This window comes from Bubalus bubalis, chromosome 4 (assembly GCF_019923935.1).
Source record: "Bubalus bubalis isolate 160015118507 breed Murrah chromosome 4, NDDB_SH_1, whole genome shotgun sequence".
Lineage (NCBI taxonomy): Eukaryota > Metazoa > Chordata > Mammalia > Artiodactyla > Bovidae > Bubalus > Bubalus bubalis.
Genome location: NC_059160.1, coordinates 19,808,701 through 19,823,011, shown reverse-complemented (window position 1 = coordinate 19,823,011; position 14,311 = coordinate 19,808,701). Strand labels below are relative to the sequence as shown.

Genomic DNA, 14,311 nt, shown 5'->3' with positions numbered 1-14,311 from the left:
CGTAGCGATGCTTTCTAAGGCCCACTTGACTTCACATTCCAGGATGTCTGGCTCTACGTCAGTGATCACACCATCGTGATTATCTGGGTTGTGAAGATCTTTTTTGTACAGTTCTTCTGTGTATTCTTGCCATCTCTTCTTAATATCTTCTGCTTCTGTTAGGTGCATACCATTTCTGTCCTTTATGAGCCCATCTTTGCATGAAATGTTCCTTTGGTATCTCTGATTTTCTTGAATAGATCTCTAGTCTTTCCCATTTTGTTGTTTTTCTCTATTTCTTTGCATTGATCGCTGAAGAAGGCTTTCTTATCTCTTCTTGCTATTCTTTGAAACTCTGCATTCAGATGCTTATATCTTTCCTTTTCTCCTTTGCTTTTCACTTCTCTTCTTTTCACAACTATTTGTAAGGCATCCCCAGATAGCTATTTTGCTTTTTTTGCATTTCTTTTCTATGGGGATGGTCTTGATCCCTGTCTCCTGTACAATGTCACGAACCTCATTTCATAGCTCATCAGGCACTCTTTCTATCAGATCTAGGCCTTTAAATCTATTTCTCACTTCCACTGTCTAATCATAAGGGATTTGATTTAGGTCATACCTGAATGGTCTAGTGGTTTTCCCTACTTTCTTCAATTTAAGTCTGAATTCAGCAATATCTAGGACTAAATAAACAGATTGAAATGAACTGACATTTCATGGTCTTTGTCCCAAACTTACCAAATCTCAGGTGCTCTAGCAGGTTAGAATGTTAAGAAAATCAAAGCACAGAGAATATGCAAACATCTGTGACACCTAAGAATCTTTAAAGCCTTTTACGTAACGTAACATGTATTACGTTATAGTGTTCACACAAGAATATTGTGAGAAAAGCTTCATTTTCTTTTCATACATACAAAAAATATATTTTTTTCCTACATGCAAAAAAAATTATTCAATGAGATTGAAATAATTTTCTAAAGGCAAGATTGCAAATTCTCACTTTCTGATTTCAGCTCAAGAGATGTTTGTATATATTTCAGGTGTTTTTCATTTATAAGTAAAATTTACCTTTGCATTTTGTATATGGAAAATATTTGCTTGGTAATATTTTAAAGGAGATTTAAATCAGTTTAACAATTTAAAAGTAACTATCATTTTTTGCAATTAATAATTTACATGTTCCATAATGAATACTTTCTATTCCCTTTGCATGCTTAGTCACTCAGTCATCTCTGAATCCTTACTGTCCCACAGACTAGCCCACCAAGCTCCTCTGTCCATCAGATTTTACCAGCAAGAACACTGGAGCAGATTGCCACCTCCTCCTCAAGGGAGTCTTCCCAACCCAGGGATCAAACCTGTGTCTCCTGCATTGGCAAGCTGATTCTTTACCACTGAGTCACCTGGAAACCCCCTCTATTCTCTTCAGTAAATGTTAAAAGGAGAAGGAGAGGAAGGAAAGAAAAGAGAGTAAAGGAAGAAAGAAAAAAGAAAGAAAAAAAAAAGGAGAGAAAGTGTTTTTCAAAAGAAATGAGGAAAGAAAGAAGAAAAAGACCAGAAAGCAAAGAAGCTTAAATAAAAATACTTTTCTATAAATAAAACATCAATACCTCCACCATCTCTGCCCCGCAAATAAGTACTTATATTTCTTGTTCCACAAAAAGGTGTTCATTTATCCATACCCATTGTTTTCCTGGGGATGTAATACATAGTCCAAGCCAACTAGGTTGTCCAGATTTCAAACTCTTCTGTATGAACTCCTATAGGAAAAATAGTATATTCATTCATTCAAAAAAAATGGGGATGTGAGGGCAATAGGGTTGTGACATCTGTCATCACATTGATCACCAGGCTTGATTCAGCTGATCTGGCTGGCTAGATGGGTGTCCCTTCCTCCCTTGCCACTCCCTGTGCGTCCCTCCAGAAGTTGCGAGTTCCATCAAAGAGGATGACCATCGCAATGGAAGAGGACTAGTCTCCTGTCAAGAATATACAAGTAGATGTACTCCCCTGCTAGAACCTCCAAACAAGCTCTCAAAATTTTTTTTGATGCCTTTTATACAGTAAGGCACTGAGCCAGGCATTAATGAAATGATAAATAACCATTTCTTTCAGAATAATAGGGTTTAAAAAAATAAACAATAGTAATTGTAGGCCCCCGGGGGGCCAGAGGGAGCAGAGAGACCAGGGTGCCCTTTACTCCTGGGTGTCCTCCAAATTTGGCTCCAGCCTCTCCCAGAACCCTTCCCAGTCACTGCAGCAGGGCCTTTGTCTGACCCCAGGCTGCTTGTTGACCAACACCCAGTGGCCAGTGAAGGTTTTACAAGGCTCAAAAGAGGACCAGCAGTGGGACAGCCAGGGCACCAGGCATGTCATCCAACTACGTGGAGCGGCTGAAGGGCATGTCCCTGCTAGTTAGGGCCGGACAAAATGTGGTCCCCTGGAGAAGGAAGTGGCCAACCACTTTAGTATTCTTGCCTTGAGAACCTCATGAATGGTATGCTGGTTAAGGAATGTTCAAAAGCCATGACGATGAACCACCCACACTTGGAATTGTACCTAGTGATTCACCCTTGAACACTTAAACACTGTTTTTGACTCCTCACCAGCTCTTTTGAATTTTGAATCACGGGTAAATGTGCCTATAGATTTAAACAATCATGTAGACTTTCATTCCAAGTTTCAGAAAAAGTTGAAAACCTGTAACATTTTCCTTGATTCAGTAGCCAGTCACTTGGGCACACATAAGTATTTCCTGAAGGAAAATACAGGGGAAAGAAATCAGTTAAACTACAGTCATTAGAGAAAGTGTGAATAGTATCAAACATGATTGAGTGGAAAATAGATTTTTGCCAACTCATTTTTTGTAATTAAAAAGTACCTCATTAGCAGAACGAGAATGAAATTAATTCAGAATCTGTTATATTTCCTGGAATGGAGGCAGTGTTCGGGGCTATGGGTTGCAGAGAACAAAGCTTATGAATTTTGACCTCATAATTAGGAGAGACAAATATATAATATTTTTAAGTGTTTATAACTAATCAAAAAATTAAAAACCTGTTGTTTGATTCTTTCCCCTGTTTCTAATTTCTTTTCCTTGAGATTGTCCTTATAACCTGCACTTCCTTCCTGTGAGATTACTTTCATCATAGTTTCTTACCTTATTGTGTTGATTGCTTTTCAATCACATTGTTTCCCTAGTCTTGAATAGCCTTCCCTTCCTCTTCATCCTCTAAATTATGTGTATCTTTTAATGATCAACTGCATTTCTGAGGTAGGAGATAGGTCCCTGAGCCAGACAGCTGCTGTTTGTTAAGTGTACTAAAATTGAAGTTTCCTTCTCACCCAGACCTTCCACCGACAAAGCTAGTGGCAGAAGCTGAGCACTACTAAAGTAAAGAGATAAGATGACCACTTCTGAGGTCAAGGAAAACTCCCCTGTCTGCAGGTATACAGGAAGACTCTTTGGAGGTCAAAATGGAGGGTGCACTGTCCCATAATAAGTGTGGACGTGTACCCACAGGCCTCTGCTGTGGGATCCATCTCAGCAAAATGTTTTTGTGCACCCACGTTGGGGAAGGTCCAGGACTAGTCAAGTGTGGGAAAAGAACTGAGATAATTGGCCAAAGGTAAACAAAGACCCAGAAGAACTGTCCTGTACTAGTGATGTAAATTGCCTCTTTACTGTGCTCTGCCTCATTAGCAAGGATGTCCACACTCTTCCTCTATGGGTGTGTATCTCTGCCTTGATTCCGTCTTAAATAAACAAACTGCTTCTCTGTGTGCTTTCCCATTTTTTACACTGTTTCTAATAATAAACTTTGTGCATGTGTTTACAGTTTTTGCTTCCTTGAAACATTCTTGCTTTCAAATGAGGGAAAGAGCCAGGGCTGCTTTTCTTGGAGTCTGTAACCCCTGGTGGACTAGGGGCTACGATTCCTGATTATCATCGAAGCTGCTGCTGCTGCTGTGTCCCTTCAGTTGTGTCCGACTCTGTGCGACCCCATAGACGGCAGCCCACCAGGCTCCCCCAGTCCCCGGAATTCTCCAGGCAAGAACACTGGAGTGGGTTGCCATTTCCTTCTCCAATGCATGGAAGTGAAAAGTGGAAGTGAAGTCGGTCAGTCGTGTCCGACTCTTAGCGACCCCATGGACTGCAGCCTACCAGACTCCTCCCTCCATGGGATTTTCCAGACAAGAGTACTGGAGTGGGGTGCCATTGCCTTCTCATCGAGGCTACCTAGGTTCAATTCTTGAGGAGGGAAATAAGATCGCTCTTTAGGACTGCTCACTGCTATCTTTCAGAGATCATTTTTCACCTCAGAAACAAAGTTTTCAAACAGTCATAATTTCTTCCACCTCTAAGAATCAGAACACTCAGGTGCCGCTTAACTAAGGATGAATTGTCCATGTCATTGTCACCTGTGAATGACTCCATAACTTTTATCTGATTGGAAGGTTCTTCAGGTAACTGACATACTCATCATTGAATTTCCTATCATACATCACTTTAATTATAGTGCCTGAAGGTTGATTGTTGAATGATTGAATTAAATATCCCTAAATTACAGCATGTCACACTTTTCATGGCTAATATTTTAGTCTGTCATCTATAAGCCTAAATTTAAAAAAAATTCATTTTAGGAAATTGAATTAAAGATATCTAGCTATGATGGGAAAACAAAGTTACATCAGCAGACATGACTTGAAGAAGACTATCATGGACTAATTTTCAATATATAAAACATCAAATATATCTTTACTTTCTACTAGGGCAAGAGTTGACAATTCTGAATAATTTTAATCTTCCAAAAGTATGTGATGTATGGCAAAACCAATACAATATTGTAAAGTAATTAACCTCCAATCAAAATAAATAAATTTATATTTTAAAAAAATTTTAAAAAAAGCAAAAACGAAAACAACAACAACAAAAAAGTATGTGATGACTCAGGATAATTGGATTCTAATCTCAGCTATACAAGTACATGCATGCCTGTGTGTGAGGTCACTTCAGTTGTGTCTGAGTCTGTGCGACCCCATGGACTCTAGCCTGCCTGGTTCCTCTGCCCATGGGATTCTCCAGGCAAGAATACTGGAGTGGGTTGCCATTCCCTTCTCCAGGGGACTTTCCTGACCCAGGGATTGAACTCACGTCTCTTATGTCTCCTGCATTGGCAGGCGGGTTCTTTACCACTGAGGCCACCTGGGAAACCTGTACAAGTACATAGTCATGTGCTAAAATGACCTTAAATACACTTCTCAATTTATGATTGGAGAGATGCTATTTATTCACTAGTGAAAAGGAGTCATTTGGACAAACTAATTCTATTACATGGATTCTGATAGACTGGTCAGTAAAGTACAGGTCTACAGCTGCAAAACACACTGAAAATACTCCAAATGATCAATGTAATATGTTAAAACCACAAAAAAATGCAAAATGTGGACACTTATTGTCCAGAAGAGTTATAAGAGTTAATTCAGTTTCAAGTACCACGTTCTACAATTAGGAGAAATATCACGAGGATGAGGATGGAGAAAAATACTTATTGAGCAACGCTTTGTATCAATTCCTATCTCAGATGGTTTGCATAATAATAACTAACACAAAATGTCATTACTGTGGGCCAAGCAGGTTTCTAAGCACTTAAAATATATTTATTTTTAAAAACAACTTTATAAAATAGACAGATACATTCAATGAAGCAATAGAGATAGATACAGTAAAATCCAGAACATGAGAAATTAGACACAACCATAATCCATTTTTTTCAACATTAAATAAATGTCTAAGAAGGAAACAAAAGGAAGTAAGGAGAATGTACAGATTTAGAGACTCAAGAGACATTTTAGCTGATGTAACTGGTCTTTGCTCTGATTCTAACAAATAAAATGGAAACAAAAATCTAATGCTGACGGAATAGTAGATGATATTAGGAGGTTATTGTCAACTTGGTTTTAGGAATTGTGGAAGAATTCTAAAATGGGCCCAAGGAGACATCAAATCGTGCAGTTGCTTTGGAAAACAGTGGCACTTCCTCCAAATATTCAAGCAAAGAATTGCTATGTAACTCAATAATTCTACTCCTAGGCATTACCATATATGAAATGAAAACACACCCACACTCACGTCAAGAAAGAAATGGTAACTATGTGATGTGATGGAGATAGAAATCATCTTGCAATATATGTATATTAAATCAGCCCATTGTACACTGTAAACAAACACAGGACTTATAGTGACATTGTGATTGTGTTAAACCCTTAACTGTCAGAATCACATACTAAAATATTTAAATATTAAATGGCATGATAGCTGGTAATTGCTTTAATAAAACCTAGTATGAGAGTGTGATGGAGGCGGAGATATAGATGAGATAATCTTCATTACATATTAATAACTGTTGATACCAATTGAAAGGCACATGGAGATTTATTATATAATCCTTTCCACTTTTAGTTATATTTTGCATAATACAAATCTGTTGTTTAGTGCCAAGTTGTGTCCAATTCATTTGTGACTCCTTGGACTGTAGCCCACCAGGTTCCTCTGTCCATGGGATTTCCCAGGCAAGAATACTGGAGTGGGTTGCCATTTCCTCCTCCAGGGGATCTTCCCCACCCAGGAATTGAACCCATGTCTCCAGCATTGGCAGGTGGTTTCTTACCACTGAACCACCAGAGAAACATAATAGAAATACAAGAATATAATAAAACAAAACCTTATGAAGTAGATATTATTATGCTCAATTTATAGATGAGAAAGTGAGTCACACAGACATTATCACTTTCCCAAAGTCATACAGCAGGTAAATATTAAAGCTGAAGTTTCAACCCAGTTACTTTGGTTCCATAACCCATGTTACTAATCACTGAATCATGCCATCCTGCCCTATGCTAATTGGTATGTTAGAGTTCTTCAGCGAAATAGAACTAACAGAATTTTGTGTCTGTGTGTGCATGTTTAAAGAGAGAGAAAGAAAGAATCAGAATGAAAGGAGAGAGATTTTAAGGAACTGGCTCATGTGATCATTAAGGCTAGCAAGCCCAAAATGTTCAGGCTAGCAGGTTGGAGACCCAGGGAAAAGTTGGTGTTGCAGCCCAAATCTGAAGGCATTCTAGAGTCTCAATTTCCTCTTCCCTTGAAAACTTCAGTGTTTGTCTCTTAGGGCTCTCAACTGATTGGGTGAAGCCCACCCACAGTCTGGAAGGTGATTTGCTTTACTCAAAATCTATTGACTTACATATTAACATAACCTAAAAAGTACTTTCACAGCAACATTTAAACAAGTGTTCGATCAAATATCTGGGTATTGTGCACTACCTAATCAAGTCCACACATATAATTTGAACAGTTATAATTGGTTCAATCTACACTAAAAGTTCTATGATGTTAGTTACTACATTCTTCCTTTGCAAGTTTTCAAAACTAATGTTTAATTTTCCTAAATTCATGTGACCAGTTGATTGAAATCGTTGATTCAAACAGAACAGCACATTACAGACAGATGATTACCTGCTAGGCTGGTGATATTAGCTTTCTGAAGGAAATCCATTTCTCTATCTGCATTCAATGCAAAGGGGAAGATATAAAGAGAAACTTAAAATGGATAGAAGCCTAGGTATATGAAAATGAGCATGCTAGCACAAAATAAAAACATACAAATAAAAATTCAAAATCTCTATTTTCTGCTATGCCTCTATTCCTCTCTGTCCTGAGAGTTAACTACTTTTTACCATATCTACTTTTACTGCTTTAAGTACTAATCAAAATTCCAAATATTCTGTGCATTCTTAAAATTCATACCTTTTACTTTTTTGTATATTATGTTTTTCACTGAACTTTTTAATTGATATTATTTCATCTTGTTGCAGGCATACACTCAAGAATCTCCTTTCATCTTATTAAGTTCCTTCAGCTTCTTGTTTGCATTATCTATAGATTTTTTAACACAGAGTGAATTAATTGCTTTCCAGAACACAGAACAGCTGATAATCTGAAAGGTCTTTTGATTACATTCCCAGGCTAGTTTCACTCTATCTAAAATTAGCCTCACCCCCTTATTTGTTCCAAAAGAATGCATTAAAAACTTACATTAAAATCAAGTTGTTCATAATTTTTAGAACATTGCTACAGTGGTAAAATTTTATGTACATTTGAAAATGCGAGGCCAATTTGCCTTTGAGAGGAAATGAATTCTTCATGTAAACATTTAGGGTTGTGTCTTTGTCTATGGTGTTCTGAAATACAAATTAATCTATTCTGTCTGTCTATCTAATTGCTTTAGGAGCATTTTCATTTGTTTTTGATATGATATGATGGGAAATGCCACTATAAGCAGAGTAAGAGGCTGTCAAGACACCAGTCTAAAGAGCATTCCGTAAAGTCTTCCCATTAATAACTTTGCTTCTGCACTCTTATCTCTGAAATTGGGCTCCTCTCCAGGTTTTGCTGTGAGGAACCGCTTCATCTAGACTGAAGCCATCTATTAACTGTTTTCTGAACTGTGGTTCCCTCCCTTGATTTATCAAATAGTATTAACCCATCCACTTTTCATTTTCTTTACAATTTTCTTCATTTACCCTTTTGTGTTTCTATTCGTTATTCTACTTTTTTTTTTTTTTACTATTCTAATATAAAATCTTGGGAAAGAGTGTAAGTAAATATTTATGATCAACACTTTGTTTTGAACTAGAAACATGGAAAGTATTTTTAAACTGGTCAAAGTATAAGCACACATCTAAAAGAAATATCAATATTAAAATTGTCACTAATTTATTAAAATATATATATAAATAGTAAAGAACATTATCCGCACTAACATTTTTATTAATGTATTAAATTTTATTGATTTCCTTGAGCCCTATATTTTCAAGAACTATAGTTTCAAGAAAAAGTTATAGAAACCATGAGTTAGTCTTGTTACTTCAAAAAGAACAACTACAGAATACGCACATTGACTACTACTTCAGAAAAAAAAGTGTGTAGATACTTTTAAATCACTGTCCTGTCTCTCAAGGTGATACCAATGAGCACATACTTTTAATAAAAATACAGTACTAATTCTTTAATATAATGGTGCCAATCTTTTACTGGAGGTTCTTCATAAGAAGAGATATGGAATAAGTGTTAATTTTATACTTGAGTGTTTCCTAATTTTTCTTAATTTAAAAATAATTTTGTTATATGAAATATATAACTGGTCAGCTTACCAATATTGAGCTACAGTGTGGAGCTTATCTTGATAGTAAAAGGAATTAAAGATCAACTATTATTTTTGAAAGTGAAAAAATAAATTAAAATTCCATACTCACTCCAAAAGTTCAGGCCAATTACTGCCATCATGAAAATAAGGATGCCAATGCATCCAAGTACTAGCATGAGACAGTAACACTGTAGATACAGGGTGAAATCTGAAATATTGAAATTAAAAAAAAAGTTTTAGCAGTCTGTGACTATTTACTTTGTATACATTTTTCTGTTTTGTTTTTATTACAGAGAAAATCTGTTCATTTTAGATACAGCATTAGAATCTATGATTAATTTATGTATAAGCTTTTCACTTTAATTTATTTTTATTTAATCTTTAGTTTATAATTTTAATTTATACCCAAATTATGACAAAAAGTATGATTAATTGAAATTTTAAATACAATACAAAAACAAAGAGATGCTATGGTTATTGAATGTATTGGATTATGCTGAAATTGTCTTGCTTTGATTGTTTGGTGACTTTTGATGACTTACAATGACATTAAATTATCTCTGCATGAATAAATATAATGTATATATATATGAATAATAATATATCATGTATATAATGTGCAGTAACATATTAAGGAGTTTGAGGGAGAATGGATTCAGATTTATGTACGGCTGAGTCCCTTTGCTGTTCACCTGAAACTATCACAGCATTATTAATAAGCTATACCCCAATACAAAATAAAAAGTTTAAAAAATTAAAAAAATTTAAAAATATAAAATAAGAGGAGATGCAAAAGTAATATATTAAAGACATGAAGCATTAGTATATAAAAAACAAAATATATAATTTATATTCTATATGTAGAATAATATATATATCAGCTATTGTCATGTATATTATTTATTTTAATGACTCAGTATAACAAATAAAAGAACATTTATTGAAGTTCTATTAATGTACCAGCCACTGTGCTGGAAATATTTCCATGTTATTCCACTTTTACATATGCTATACTGTATTTTCCTGGCTTTGATATTTTGGACAGAAATCATCAGACTAAACAGCATAGATCTCTGATTAGTGAAGCTTGTCTAGAATTTATGCCATAGTACCCCTCTGGCTCAGATTTGGCAGGAATGGTCCCTTTACAGAGGAGAAAACAGGGAACTTCCAAATACCTTAAATAGGGATACTATGTTAAGATCCTTTTTTAATTTTAATCTATTTTTGGTCACATACAAAAGTAGAAAAACCTCTGAAAAAGTGAAAGTGAAGTTGTATCCGACTCTTTGCAACCCCATGGACTATACAGTCCATGGAATTTTCCAGGCCAGAGTACAGGAGTGGGTGGATAGTCTTTCCCTTCTCCAGGGGATCTTCCCAACCCGGGGATTGAAACCAGGTCTCCTGCATTGCAGGTGGATTCTTTATCAGCTGACCCACCAGAAAAGCCCAAGAATTCTGAAGTGGGTAGCCTCTCCCTTCTCCAGGGGATCTTCCTGACCTGGGAGTTGAACAGGGGTCTCCTGCATTACAGGCAGATTCTTTACCAGCTGAGCTACCAGGGAAGCACCAAAGATCTCTGCTGCTGCTAAGTCACTTCAGTAGTGTCTGACTTCAATTGTGTCTGACTCTGTGCGACCCCATAGATGGCAGCCCACTAGGCTCCCTCGTCCCTGGGATTCTCCAGGCAAGAACACTGGAGTGGGTTGTCATTTCTTTCTCTACTTCACCAAAAATCCTCATAATACATTTTCTCAAGTTTATGACCACATAGATCTGCAGTTAATAGATTCCATACTTGCCAGAGAGGAAAATTTCAAGCTTAATGCCAAATACTATTATAGGTATAAATTAAAAGCCAATGTTCTTTTACATAAGCCACAACTTACATACTGTATCAAGCCAGGTACCTGAAGTGCATTGTACTGGTCCATTCTATACCCACTTAACTGTTTGCCATTAGCCTAAATGGTTCAATATTAAGAAACTGCTCTTTGAATTCCATTATTATCACTCCTGCAAGATTATTAGTTGTGTTATTCATATCTGCTTTATGTCGGGAAATTTTCCTTGCCTGGTGGACTACAGTCCATGGGGTCCCAAAGAGTCGGTCACAACTGAGCGGTTAACACTTACTAGCTTACTTACTTACTTATGCAATAAGTGTAACTTTATTTTACAGTATGAGTCAAATAACTGGGCAGGTTTTCTTTTCACTCATCAATAATAAGCAAGCTTAGAATCCAATTTATCAAACACAACCATGTTTAATATGTAATTTCTGCTGAATTACAAACTTAATATGGGAGAAGGCAATGGCACCCCACTCCAGTACTGTTGCCTGGAAAATCCTATGAATGGAGGAGCCTGGTAGGCTGCAGTCCATGGGGTCACACAGAGTCGGACATGACTGAAGCGATGCAGCAGCAGCACAAGCGTAATATATGTTGCCAGTCCTTTTCATCTTTCACTCATAATTTAAATGGATATTATCTTATATTCTATGTATCTATACTAAGATTTCATATGTCTCTACTCCCTTGTCTACTACAAGATGGTTTATACATTAAAGAAGAAATAGCTAATAATTTAGTTTCATTTACTGTAATGTCTACATTAAAAAAAATCACAATATAGGGACATCCCTGGCAGTTTAGAGGTTAAGACTTCACACTCCCAATTCAGGGGGCACAGGTTTGATTCCTGGTCGGGGAACTAAAATCCTGCATGCCGCATGCTGCTGCTGCTAAGTCACCTCATTCATGTCTGACTCTATGTGACCCCATAGACGGTAGCCCACCAGGCTCCTCTGTCCCTGGGATTCTCCAGGCAAGAATACTGAAGTGGGTTGCCATTTCCTCCTCCAATGCACGAAAGTGAAAAGTGAAAGTGAAGATGGCACAGCCTAAAAAATAAATTAAAAATAAAATAAAATAACAGGAAGAAATGTCCATAAAAAATAAGGGAGCATAAAATGAAAGTAGATATTTAAATAAACGTTAAGAAAAGAGAGAAAAAAAATCACAATATATATATATTTGCTTTATTATAAATAAAAGGATTGAGATTTAAAATAAAAAAGAAATTGTCAAAGATCAGTCACTTTGTGGGGCTTAGGGTCAAATTCAGTCAATTTGACTCTCATTCCCAATGGATTATTCTGCCAATTCCAAAAATCTTTTGTGGACATTGAAAATAGGTATGTATAAAAATGACTTTAAGGCTGTAAAACACTATATACCACTGCTACTCCCACCATCAGTACTAGCTCTTTACTTTTGAAGTATAATAGATGTCTTCATGTACATAACACACCCAAATCGTCTCTTATGTTTTGTAAAAAAAATAATTTATGCAAAATACTGTTTTTGACCTTTTAGTTGAAAGTTGCATTCTTATTCTCATATTGCTACTTTGAAGGGATTATACATTATCCTATTAGCATTTCTCTGTAGCCATGGCTGCAAAAATCATCTTTTTATGGTTGATGCTTATAGAAGTCTGAACAATTTATCTTAGACGATTCATGATCATCTTTTAAAATCCCAGAATATGGTTAATTTTAAAACATTAGGGATAATTTTGCTCCTAAGAGAATAATGCAATTTTAAACTGGAGTCTAAATAAAGTGGAATACTATTCTTACCTTTAGATTTTTTTCTCGATTCAAAGCGATTCTTGATTTTCAGCGTCATATAGCCATCTTCAGTCTCCATTTTCTTAAACGTTTTCATATAATATTACCCAGAAAATAGGAAAAATAAAATAGAGAATAGCCTCAGCCTTGAATATTTCTCCCAAGCACGATATACCAAAAGCTAAAAGGAAGTCCAAAAATAATCAAAATTCACTCTGGCAGGGCTATCTAAAACCACACAGGATATGTTGGTGAATGAAAATGAAAAGACATGTTGATTTCTAGATAAAATTCTGTGTGTTGCAAGGTAAGAGTGGCTATTTTATTTGACTCTTTTTGAATACCCTATTATAAATAGACAAATAACTTGGCTGAGTTAGGTTCTGGTGTTATGGAAGGTAGAAATTGTGAGAAGTGAAATTGAATATTTTGCTAAGGAGATGTATAAGCAAAGTGTTGAAGGTTCTGCCAGGGTGTCCTTACTATTTATAGTAATATGTGAGAGAAGAGAGATAAATTAAAGAATCATTAAGCAAAAAAGAAACCAGAAATTGAAGATTTGGAAAATTCTCAGCCTACCCATATAAAGGAAGTAAAAAAGGCATGCTCTGCAGAAAAGACCAAAAGTATGGCCAGACAATCATTCCATAAAGAGACTATGCATAATTTTAATTAGCCATATCATCAGCCCACTAGGGGTTGCAGCAGTAGAGAATCTGCCTGCCAATGCAACAGATGTGGGTTCAAGCCTGGGTGGGTAGATCCCCTGGAGTAGGATACGTCAACCTGCACCTGCATTCTTGCCTGGGAAATTCCATGGACAGAGGAGACTTGTGGGCTAGAGTCCATGAGATCGAAAAGAGTCGAACACAACTGAATGACTGAGCGCACACACACAAACACATCATCACCATCATCAGAAGCCATGAATAAAGGTAGAAATACACCAACAAAGACATTGCAAGTTTGAAATAAATGGGGCAGAGGTAAACTAATATAAAGAATGGTTTTCAGACTTCTGGAGCTATCCAGCTGTGAACATGATTTATCCTTCAAGAAAGATGGTCCTGAAGACCATTTGAGGATCATCAGGGTTACTACTCCCACCATAAGCCTAGAGCATGCAGAAACAAGCAGGGGTGAGGAATGGTGACAAGACTATTTCCTCCTGGATTTCTGAATGTGGGGCCACCTCGTCAGCTTCAGCAGACAAGGCCGCTCCCATTCAGAACCTCAGGGACAAGGCCATCACTCAGATCAGAGGAGGCGGGGCCTCCACCTAAGACCTTGGAGATGACACTGCTTCTCCAGTAGACCCAGAAAGCAGAACCTCCAGTCAAAGAGGATAATTCTTGAGTTTTCAGGGCCAGTGGAATTTGCCTCTCCAGGATTTGGACTGGCATGACACCATGACTACTTTATTCTTTCTGATTTCTCCCTTTTGGAGAGGGAGTGTCTGCCTTGAGCCTGCCTGATCCTGTAT

The 14,311-nt window shown here is 36.6% G+C and overlaps 1 protein-coding gene across 1 annotated transcript; it reads right to left on the bottom strand.

The window, feature by feature from the left end:
* Positions 1 to 948: 948 nt before the first annotated feature.
* Positions 949 to 12,980, bottom strand: LOC102403454 (killer cell lectin-like receptor subfamily F member 2). Its single transcript, XM_045165295.1, has 5 exons — positions 12,838 to 12,980; positions 9,298 to 9,396; positions 7,499 to 7,546; positions 2,586 to 2,734; positions 949 to 1,739 (listed from the first exon to the last, which is right to left on the bottom strand). The coding sequence occupies exons 1-4, from the start codon at positions 12,923 to 12,925 to the stop codon at positions 2,622 to 2,624; spliced, it is 348 nt and encodes a 115-aa protein (XP_045021230.1). The 5' UTR covers positions 12,926 to 12,980; the 3' UTR covers positions 949 to 1,739; positions 2,586 to 2,621.
* Positions 12,981 to 14,311: the final 1,331 nt, after the last annotated feature.